Genomic DNA, 12,566 nt, shown 5'->3' on the forward strand with positions numbered 1-12,566 from the left:
AAGATACACTGTACCAATAATTGGATTATTCCTCTGGGGCATTCCAAAACAAATTGTTCCTAAGTTTCCTCTAAATTAGTGGTTTTATTTTGAGACCAATATAATAAAAAGAACACTAACTTAGAAGACCTAGTTTCAAGTCCTATTTTCTCTTGCTTGGTAATGGAGGCAAAACCCAAAATCCTTCACTTTCTCATCTGTAAAACGGAGAAACTATTATTCTAAATAACTCTCACGATAATTATAAATAACTCACTGCTCTTACAAACTCTCCTAGAATAATCTCAGCCACTCTAAATGCTTTCAATTACTACCTCAAGCCTGGTGACTCCTACAAGCTATATTTATAACTCAGACCACTCTCCTTGGATTCATACCTAAATTCCAGGCAATTCACATTTCACAGGTGGCTCAAAACACATTCAAAAGTGAACTCAATCTCCCGCCTACATATACAAAACTGCTTCTCTGCCTGAGTTCTTGTTCTTAGTCATCCAAACTAGAAACAGGGAGGTTTCCCAGGCCATTTCCTCAACCTCTCACACTCCCATTCAACCTATCACAGAGTCCTGCTAATCTTTTTCCCTATTTGTATCTCTCATGCTTCCTTTCTGTATCTCATGTCTAGTTAGGACCCTCAATTCCTCAGGCATGGAGTAGTAACTAGTCTCCCTGATCCCTCTAATCCACCCCATAGTGTATAGAGACCATAATGACCTTTTTAAAATTCAAAACTGTCCAATCAGTCCGTGACTCACCTACTTACAACCCCTCAATGATTTCCTATCATCCACAGAGTTATCTACTCTTACAGTCTGATCTCCTGTCACTTCTAATCTACCCTTCTGGTATGTTGGCCCAAGTCATTCCCTACAAACATCTGGCTTATGCTGTCCCCTCTGCCTGGACTGTTCCTCCCAAACTCCTCATTCAGCTAACTTGTACTTGTTATTTAAGACTCAATCCAGGTGACATATCACCCCCTTTGTCTGCATGTTGTACTAATATGTCACTGAACGTATACTTCCAATGCCTTCTAATCTTACCTTCCTAAAATTTCTGCTTGTGAAAAATACCTTCCAATGTAACATCATAAGAAACTGTTGTATATCAGGGAACGCTACATCAAAAACTAATGATGTAAAAAAAAAAAAAAAAAAACTAATGATGTACTGTATGGTGACTTAACATAGTAAAAAAAAAAGAAGCTGTTGTATGGTAATACTAACTCTATATCATGTGTATTTGTTGCTCTGTCAGCTAATCCTTTATTATGGACACAATTGAGATGGACAACACTGATATAAATGTAAATGTGTGTGTGTAGATATGTGTATGTGTATTTTTTTTCACTGAATAGCTATTCCATATTAGCAAATTTAGCAATATTCCATATTAGCAAATTTAGCAGTTTGCAAAGGTGGCAATGACTGAGAAGGGAGGCCTAATGGTAAACGGGAAAAAACATAAACTTTTTAAAAAAGAGAAGTGGGTTTGAATTTAAGCTCCAGCCCATCTGGTTTTGTAATCTAGAATAAGGAATAACTCTGATGCTTAAGGTCCTTATCTATAAATTGGGGATATTAGTACCTCCTTGTAGGTTTGTTGTTTATTAAATATAATGTTTTAATGGGCTTACTATGTGGCCTGGTACATGGAATATACTAAATAACTGGTAGCTATTCTCATAATTATTAATATTGAACAGTTAAAAATGTGACAGAAGACTCTCTCTCAAATAAATAAATAAAAATCTTTAAAAAAAATGTGACAGAATTGGGGCATCTGGGTGGCTCAGTCATTAAGCGTCTGCCTTCAGCTCAGGTCATAATCCCATGGTCCTGGGATTGAGCCCCGCATTGGGCTCCCTGTTCAGCGGGAAGCCTGCTTCTCCCTCTCCCACTCCCCCTGCTTGTGTTCCCTTGCTCACTGTCTCTGTCAAATAAATAAAATCTTAAAAAACATTAAATAAATTTTAAAAATTTTAAATGTGACAAAAAGAAGAAAAAAATATAACACCTTGGCTTAAAATGTGAGTTACTATGATTAAAAGTTGAGTACATTTTAAAACACACAAAAACTGAAATAAGTCAGTCAGAGAAAGACATGTATCATATGATCTCACTGATATGAGGAATTCCTAATCTCAGGAAACAAACTGAGGGTTGCTGGAGTGGTGGGGAGTGGGAGGGATGGGGTGGCTGGGTGATAGACATTGGGGAGGGTATGTGCCATAGTGAGAGTGCTGTGAATTGTGTAAGACTGTTGAATCACAGACCTGTACCTCTGAAACAAATAATACATTATATGTTAAAATAAATAAATAAAAAGAAGATAGTAGGAAGGGAAAAATGAAGGGGGGGAAAATCAGAGGGGAAGACGAACCATGAGAGACTATGGACTCTGAGAAACAAACTGAGGGTTCTAAAGGGGAGGGGGGTGGGGGGTGGGTTAGCCTGGTGATGGGTATTAAAGAGGGCACGTACTGAATGGAGCACTGGGTGTTATACACAAACTATGAATCATGGAACACTACATCAAAAACTAATGATTTAATGTATGGTGATTAACATAACATAATAAAAATTTTTAAAAAACAAAAACCTGCACAACTTCAAAATGTTTATAACCCTGCAAAATTTGTCTTGGATCCACCCATATTTATCAGACCGTATTTCTCTCCCCAGTTTGCCTCTAGTTAATAAGATCATCCCAATGTAGGGCCAAATGTTGAAAGAAATTAATAGCATGCCTCTACTAGAAATAAAATTTTCAAAGTAGAAAGAATTGGATGATATACTGTATTACTTTAAGATGTACTAATCTAATTCTATTAGACTCAAAATAAAAGCTCAGAGTTATTCAGTCAATAATTCTTCCCTTAGTCTCTCTAAAGTATATAATACTTAAAACAAGTATTTAAGATAATATTTGTAAAAGTTTCTAAATTGCAGCAAATAGGAAAAAGACATTGCAATTATTGCTTATATACTTTATTTCAACAAATATCTATTACATATTTACTTTATCACAGGAAGGCAAAATGACAAATCATGACATAATCCTTGCTCTTCAGCTCATAGTCTAGTAGAAGAAGTCACACACACAACTAATAATAATAAAATGCAAGTGGTACAACATTAAAGAATTATGGGAGCCCTAAGAATTATGGGAGTTAAATCTGTGAGACTGGGGGTTGATTCCTCATAAGGAAGGTTACATCTGAGCTGAAGACATTTAGGACTCAAACGGACGGACAAGGATATATACAGGGCATATCAGACAGCACGAGCAATTTGCCACATGTATCTAAACAGCTTCATTTTCTTATCATGAATATGTGCATGCTACATGAATACATGTGTACTACATGAAAAGGGGAAGGTCCTGGGTGGCTTAGTCAGTTAAGTGTCTGACTCTTGATTTTGGCTCAGGTCATAATCTCGGGATCGTGGGATCCAGCCCAAGTGGGGCTCCGGGCTCAGTGAGGAGTCAGTTTGGGATTCCCTCCCTCCCCTTCTCCCTCTGCCCCTCCTCCCACTTGTGCTCTCTCTCTCTCTCTAAAATAAATAAATAAATCTTAAAAAAAAAAAAAAGAAAAGGAGAAGGTAGGTAGGCAGGTAATTTGTCTATATGCATGCTTATTTATCTTTTGCTAAGAACAAACTAAGTCTAAAAGAAGGAGAACAAGTAAGCAAATTCACTAATTAGAATTATATTTATACTTTACTAAACATTTATTCAATGAACTAAAATTTCTATCCTAACTAGTGTCATTGGTAGCTACTCTGAATTGATAATATGCAAAATTTTGGCAAGAATGCTCAAATCTCACAGATTTATATTCTTAGCCTAAACCATTGCTGAGTATTATTTCCAAATATTTACATTTATAAACATAAGCCTGAGGCTCTTACTGGGTTAACAATGTTTATTATAATAGCCAGAGCTAGGGATATAAAGACTAGACTATGCCCTATGGCAGCTCACTCAAATAGCCTAATTCAACAACAAAAAGTAATGTAGGGATTTGGCATTTGTTCTTTCTACCTTCAGGCTTTAACTGTCTATAGGTGCTCCTACAATAGTCCAGCAATTCTTCCCTTGTTAGTACCCTTACCTTCATAATTAAACTTCTATGTTCCACAGACTGACTAAAATTTGTGCCCATGTCAAATATAGTTGTGATTCCATCCTCACACAAATTCATCCAGTAACGATATTCCTCACGCCCAGGAAGTCGATCCCAAAATGTCCTGAAGGCTTCCCAGACAGCTTCCTGGCACACTGGAAAAGAGACAGAGAAGTATTTTATAGAAAGTTGATTTTAGAACTTTTGATAGAAACTTTGAGGTTCTCACAATGATCATGAACCTGTTTATTCAGATTCCCAAGACACTTTTGCCCTTAGTGTCCTTTCTGGAGGATCATGGGAATGATTCTCAGTCAAAGCTCTTCTGTTGATGTATGGCCAGTTTAAACTTTTCAGATGTGAAGAGAATTTGTACTCCCCACTCCTTGCCCTTACAGAGGGAATTAATTCACTTCCTAGTAGGCAGGGTATTTTTCCCATCTCTCAAAAAACAAACAAACAAAAAACAATCCATGTTTATGCTTTATAAAAGTGGATCAGATGTTGAGAATACTTCAATAGGTGAAAGAATAAACAAGCTATGATACATCCATATGATGGAATATTATTCAGTGATAAAAAGAAATGAGGTTTCAAGCCATGAAAAGACACTGTGGGGCGCCTGGGTGGCTCAGGTGGTTAAGCGACTACCTTCGGCTCAGGTCATGATCCTGGAGTCCCAGGATTGGGTCCCGTATCGGGCTCCCTGCTCGGCGGGGAGTCTGCTTCTCCCTCTGACCCTCCTCCCTCTTATGCTCTCTGTCTCTCATTCTCTCTCTCGCAAATAAATAAATAAAATCTTGAAAAAAAAAAAAAGAAAAAAGAAAAGACACAGTGAAGACTTAAAAGCATATTGCTAAGTAAAGGAAGCCAATCTGAAAAAGCTACATACTATATGATTCCTATGATATGACATTCTGGAAAAGGCAAAACTATGAAAATTGTAAAAAGATCAGTGGTTCCCAGGGGTCGTAGGGAGGGAGAGATGAAGAGATGGAGCACAGTGGTTTTCTTTAGGACGAAGAAGCCATTCTGTAGGACACTGTAATAGTGGATACATGCCATTATTCATTTCTCAAAACCTATAGATTATACAACACAATGACTGAGCATAAACTCCACATAAACTATAAGCTTCAGTTAAGAATGATGTGTCCACAGTTGGTGGGAATGCAAGCTGGTGCAGCCACTCTGGAAAATAGTATGTAGGTTCCTCAAAAAGTTGAAAACAGTTATCCTACGACCCAGCAATTGCACTACTGGGTATTTACCCCAAAGATATAAATGTAGTGATCTGAAGGGGCACGAGCACCCCAATGTTTATAGCAGCAATGTCCACAATGGCCAAACTATGGAAAGAGCCTAGATGTCCATCAATAGATGAATGAATAAAGAAGATGTGGTATACACACACACACACACACACACACACAATGGAATATTATGCAGCCATCAAAAAAAAATGATATCTTGCCATCTGCAATGACATGGATGGAACTAGAGGGTATTATGCTAGGGGAAATAAGTCAATCAGAGAAAGACAAGTATCATATGATCTTACTGATATGAGAAATTTGAGAAACAAGACAGAGGATCAGAGGGGATGGGAAGGCAAAACGAAACAAGATGAAACCAGAGAGGGAGACAAACCATAAGAGACTCTTAATCTCAGGAAACAAACTGAGTGTTGCTGGAGTGGAGGAGGGTGGGAGGGATGGGGTGGCTGGGTGATGGACACTGGGGAGGCTGTGTGTTGTGTAAGACTGATGAATCACAGACCTGTACCCCTGAAACAAATAATACATTATATGTTTAAAAAAAAAAAAAAAGAATGATGTGTCAAGGTCCTCCTGGGTGGCTCAGTCAGTTAAGCGTCTTCCTTTGGCTCAGGTCATGATCCTAGGGTCCTGGGATAGAGCCCCGAGTTGGGCTCCCTACTTTTCCCTCTCCTCCCTGCTTGTGCTCTCTATTGCTATCTCTGTCTCTCTCTCTCAAATAAATAAATAAAATCTTAAAAAAAAAAGAATGATGTGTCAATATTGGCTCATCAATTGTAACAAAAGTACTACACTAACACAAAATGCTAATGAGAGGGTAAAATGTGTGTGTAGAAGAGTGACAGGATAGGTAACTCTCTGGACTTTCTGCTCAATTTTTCTGTAAACCTGAAACTTCTCTAAAAATTAAAATCTATTAACTAAAAAAAAAAAAAAAAAAAGACAAGAGTAGAGAATAAACTGGTGGTTGCCAGAGCAGTAGGTGGTAAGGGGATGAACAAAATGGGTGAAGGGGAGTGAGAGATACAGGGTTCCAGCTATGGGATGAATAAGTCACAGGAATAAAAGGAACAGTATAAGGAACACAGCCAATGGTATTATAATAGTATTGTATGGTAACAGATGGTAGCTACACTTCTGGTGAGCACAGCATAATGTAGAATCTTGTGGAATCACTATGTCGTACACCTGAAACTAATGTAACATTGTGTATCAATTACATTTAAAAGAAATTTTTTTAAAGATAGGAGAACTAAAAAACAAAACACCGTGATATTCCAGAGAAACGTACTGCTATATCAAAATAAAAACTAATTCAATCTATCTGCTAAATTATTCCACAGGATCAAATCTGAGAGGATGCTAAAACAGGCTGTCTGCACATTTTGTATGGCACTAAGTGTGTTGCTATCCTGCAACCATTTCATTGGCCATTTGCCAGACACTGTGGACAAGAGATAGACTGAGATGGAAGGGAAGGGGAACAGAGTGCTGAGGGAGAAAGATGGATGCAAATGCACAGAAATCAAGACCATTATTTTTCATCTCAAGAAAACTGAATGCTTATCCAGTAGCACATTGAGGTGCAGCCCCTGAACTCACAGAGTCGGAAGCCCTAACTAAATTCTAGCCCTAGCCTTACCATGTACTAGCTTCATAACCACAGGTAACTTACCTAGCCATTCAATGCTTCAATGTACTCATCTCTCTTATTTAACTGGATGAATCATTACTGACTTACCAACTACCTGTGAGAGTATTTTATAAACTCCTTAGTGCTACATGAATATCAATGTCATCATCATATGGATTCTGGTTGTCTCACAGTTGTTTGATGGGAGAGGACAGTCTAAGCCAAAAAACAAGGCTTAAGCTTTAACAGAGAGGAAAATATATGAATATTTAAAGTTTCTCTATCAATTGATTTTTCAGGGTTAAAATGAACCTTTGGTTGCAAACTTAGTTTTCTCTTTCAGTGAACTAACTGCATCCTTATCATTGCTCTTCAGAACTTCTGATCCTACAGCATACAGAAGAATCCAGCCAAGGCTGACTGCGGCAGAGTTGACCACCTATAGATTCAGAATTCTTCCTTGCTTCTTTTTTTTTTTTAAAGATTTTATTTATTTATTTATTTGACAGAGAGAGAGACAGCAAGAGAGGGAACACAAGCAGGGGGAGTGGGAGAGGGAGAAGCAGGCTTCCCGCCGAGCAGGGAGCCTGATGTGCGGCTCGATCCCAGGACCCTGGGATCATGACCTGAGCCAAAGGCAGACACTTAACGACTGAGCCACCCAGACACCCCTCTTCCTTGCTTCTTAAAACTTCTCCATGAAAATTTAGTGCCCACCAGAAGACAATGCAAAGGTGAAAATTGGAGTTGGTAAAAACAAACAAAAAATGAATGTCTCTAAGGTCTAGTTATGAAAAAGGTGATTCAAAGAAATTATAAAAAATATTATAAGACTGAATATATATCTATAAAGAAAAATAAATCTCAATAACTTATTTACAATATATACAAAAAGTAATTTGAAATATGTAAGCTAATATTATAGAGGTTCTAAAAGAAAACACAGAAGAATATCTATATAACTTGAGCACAGGCAAAGATTTCACAGACAGAACATAGAAAGCAACAACTACAAAAGAAAAAAAAATTAGAATTTATCAAAACTAACAACTACTCATGAAAGATACTATTAATAAAAAATGGATAGGCAAGCCACACTTCTGGCAGAAAATATTCAAAATACATATAACTGGTATTTAGGATAAAAAATTTCTACAACTCTCTAGTGAAAAGGCAAACAATCCAATTTTTAAAACATATAAAAGACTGGAACAAACACTTTACAAAGGAAGTTTATGTATATGTGAAAAAGTGCTATCATTCATCTTCAGACAAATGCAAATTAAAGCATCCGCACATGAATCATTAATATTGTTAAGATGGTAGTATCTCCAAATTGATCTACAGATCCAATGCAATCCTATCTGAACACTGGTTGACATCTTTATAGAAATTGACAAGCTAATTCTAAAATTCATATGGAATTACAATGAACCTAGAATAACCAAAACAATTTTGAAAAAGAACAAATAGATAAGCTGGACTTTATCAAAATCTAAAAACTTTAGTGCATGGAAGACACCATCAAGAAAGTGAAAAGACAACCCACAGAATGAGAAAAAATACTTTCAAATCATTTTCTATTAAGAAACTTGTATCTAGAATATATAAAGAACTGTTACAACTCAATAATTAAAAAAATGATAAATAGGGAAGGATCTAAAGATATTCTTGGAAAGAAGATATTCAATGACCAAAAAGCAAATAAAAAGATGTTCAGTGTTACTAATCATTAAAGAAACGTAAATTAAAACCAGGGGATATGATTTCACACCTACTAGGATGGTTGTGATTTTTGTTTTTAAAGGAAAGTCATAGTTCTAGCAAAGATGTAAAGAAATCAGAATCTCACATACTGCTGTTAGGAATTTAAGATGGTACAGCTACTTTAGAAAGTAGTATCTGGGGCACCTGGGTGGCTCAGTTGGTTGAACGACTGCCTTCGGCTCAGGTCATGATCCTGGAGTCCCGGGGTCAAGTCCCACATCGGGCTCCCTGCTCAGCAGGGAGTCTGCTTCTCCCTCTGACCCTCTCCCCTCTCATGCTCTCTGTCTCCCATTCTCTCTCTCAAATAAATAAATAAAATCTTTAAAAAAAAAAAAAAGAAAAGAAAGTAGTATCTGGCAGTTCCTCATATGGTTAAACATAGTTACCATATAACCCAGAAATTCTACTCCTAGGTATATACCCAAATAATTGAAAACATCCCAAATGTCCAACAACTGACAAATGGATAAACGAAATGTGTATCCATATAAGAAAATATTATTATTTGGCCATAAAAAAATAAACTACTGATGCATACTACAACATCAATGAATGTTGAAAACATTATGCAAAGTGAAAGAAGCCAGTCACAAAAGACCACGTATTATATCATCTCATTTATCTGACATATCCATAATAGATAACTCTATAGAAATAAAAAGTAGATTCGTGGTTGCTTAGGCCTGGGGAGAGGCATAGAGGAAATAGAGGGATAAGAGAGTGATGACTAAAGGGTGTGAGGCTTCTTTTTGAGGTGATGAAATGTTCTTAAACTCAGTGTGATAATGGTTGCACATTTCTGTGAATATACTAGAAAACCACTGAATTCTATACATTAAATGGATGAATTGTATGGTATGTGAATTATGTCTCAATAAAATTGAAAAAGTAATTCTGTCCAGAAAGGTAAATACATCCTTATTCAACCAATGGCTTTCCAGATGGGAGCTATCTGACAAGAACATCCAATTAACTAACGTGGAATACAGAATTCAGAACACATACATTTTAATAGAGGAGGAGAATTGGTGGGGCTGGCGGGGGAGCCTGGAGCCCTCATGCAGCTCACAGAGGGAAAACCTAGATAGGACACTGCAGCCAGTAGAGAAAAGAGTAAAATCAGCACGATCCCAAGGAAAGAGGTACTAGAAACGGCAAAACTCCACCAGAGACAATTGCCACATACTTCACTATGGCCTAGAAGTAGACCTGTTCTGAAATCCCAACCTTGTCAAACAATTTTTATATAGCCTTTAGTGACTGTTGAAGATTTTTGAGACGATAGGTGATCTACGAATGCCTCTCTGTGGCAGAGAAAACCTGCCCTGCCAACTGCTGGAGGAAGGAAAGATGTGATGACAATATTCTGAAGAAAGCAATGCCTGTATTTAATCTGTCTTTAATCCTGTTCCTAAGGCTCAGGCTGTGCGTATTATCCAGTACATAAAAATCCAGTATGGAACAAAGTCTTTTTTTAGGGTATTTTCCTCTCAAAATCATGGTGCGCAAAGCATATGGAACAATTTGGTGCAATAAGGCAAGAAATAAAAGGCATAAAATTTGGAAGATGAGAAGTAAAATTATCTTTATTTGCAAATAAAATAATCACCTATGTAGAAAACCTTAAGGAATACACAAAAAAGCTACTAGAACTAATAAGTGAATTTAGCATGTTACAGAATAAAAGGTCAATATACAAAAAGCAGTTGTATGCCTATATACTGGGAAGGAATAATTAGAAATTGAAATAACATTAACAATGGCATGAAAAAAAGTAAAATAGATAAATCTGATTTAAAAAAAGACATGTAAGACCTATACACTGAAAATTAAAAAATGCTGCCAAGAGAAATTGAAGAAGACCTAAATAAATGGAGGGATATATCATGTTCATAGATTAGAACACTCAATATTGTTAAAATGACAATTCTTCCCAAACTGCGACCAACAGATTCAACACAATTCCAATCAAAATTCCCAGCAGCCCTTTTTGTAGAAGATGGCAAGCTGATTCTAATATTGATATGAAAAACAACGGACCTAGCATAACCAAGCAAATCTGAAAAAAAGAAGAACAAAGTTGAAGAACTTTCCCTATTAAAGATGTATTGTAATCAAGACAGTATGGTATTGGCATAAAAATAGACAAAGAGATCAGTGGAAGAGAATGAAGAGTGAAGAAGCAGACCCACCATATACAGAAGACCGGTTTCCAACAAACATGCAAAGGCAAGAAAGGATCTTCTTTTTAAGATTTTTTTATTTATTTAGAGAGAGAGCACACGAGCAGGGGAATGGGCAGAGGGAGAGACAGAATCTCAAGCAGACTCCATGTCCAGCACGGAGCCGGAGTGGGGCTCAATTCCACAACCCCGAGATCATGACCTGAACTTAAATCAAGAGTCAGATGCCTAACTGACTGAGCCACCCAGACGCCCCAAGGATAATCTTTTTTAATAAGTGGTGCTGGAACAATTGGCTAAGCATATGCAAAAATTTAACTTTGATCCATATACACCATATATAAAAATTAACTCAAAGTAGATCATAGACCTAAATATAAAACCTAAAAATTATAAAATTTCTACAGGAAAAGATAGGTGAAAATACTTGTCACTTTGGGTTAGGCAAACTTAGATATAACACCGAAGGCAAGTGTGATCCCCCCACAAAAAAAGATAAGTTGGATTTCATCAAAATTTAAAATTTTTGTTCCTCAAAAGACATTATTAAGAAAATAAAAAGGCACACATTGGCTGAAATTGTATGCAAAACATATATCTGATGAAGAACTTGTATTTAGAATACATTAAGAACTCTTACAATTCTGTAAGACAAATGACTCAATTATTTTTTTAATGCGCAAAATATTTGAACTTGTCTCCAAAAAAAATATACAAATGGTGAATAAGCACATGAAAAAAGTGCTCAACATCATTAGCCATTAGCCATTAAGAAAATGCATATTAAAATCACAATAAGATATCACTTAATATTCACTAGAATGGTTACAGTTTAAAAAGACTGGCTATACTGAATATTGCAAGAATGTGGAAAAACTGGAACCTAATACATTGCACATGGTACAGCCACATTGGAAAACAGTTTAGCGGGGCGCCTGGGTGGCTCAGTCGTTGGGCGTCTGCCTTCGGCTCAGGTCGTGATCCCAGGGTCCTGGGATAGAGCCCACATCGGGCTCCCTGCACCACGGGGAAGCCTGCTTCTCCCTCTCCTACTCCCCCTGCTTGTGTTCCCTCTCTCGCTATGTCTCTGTCAAATAAATAAATAAAATCTTTAAAAAAAAAAACAAAAAAACAGTTTAGCAACTTCACAAAAAGTTAAACATACACCTATAATGAGGCCCAGCCATTCCACTCCTATTAACCAACAGAAAGAAAGCATATGTTCACAGAAAAACTTAAACACAAATGTTCATAACAGCTATCTTTATAATCACCAACAACTGAAACAAACCAAATATCCCAAAATGTGCTATATCCCTAAAATAGACTACTCAACAATAAAAGGTAACAAACTACTGATACACAAAAAAATCATAGATGAGTCTCAAAATAATTACACTGAGCAAGAGAAGCCAGATAAAAAAGTATACATATATATACATATATATATATAGTGATTACATTTATATATAAAAGTATAGAAAATGCAAACAATTCATAGTGATAAAAACCAGATTAGTGGTTGCCTCAGTACCAGGATAAAGAGAAGTGCTAAGGGAGGGAGAGATTACAAA

General features: G+C 36.6%; 1 protein-coding gene across 4 annotated transcripts in view; it reads right to left on the bottom strand.

The window, feature by feature from the left end:
* Positions 1-12,566, bottom strand: part of IMPG2 (interphotoreceptor matrix proteoglycan 2) — a 233,472-nt gene that overhangs the window by 215,814 nt on the left and 5,092 nt on the right. For all 4 annotated transcript variants that reach the window (XM_035015279.1, XM_035015278.1, XM_035015280.1 and 1 more), the window contains exon 2: positions 4,121-4,287. In XM_035015279.1, coding sequence (XP_034871170.1) covers positions 4,121-4,287 — 167 coding nt within the window. The remainder of the gene's footprint in view (positions 1-4,120; positions 4,288-12,566) is intronic.

Source organism: Mirounga leonina, unplaced genomic scaffold (assembly GCF_011800145.1).
Source record: "Mirounga leonina isolate KUSES-001 unplaced genomic scaffold, KU_Mleo_1.0 Mir_169, whole genome shotgun sequence".
Taxonomy (NCBI): domain Eukaryota; kingdom Metazoa; phylum Chordata; class Mammalia; order Carnivora; family Phocidae; genus Mirounga; species Mirounga leonina.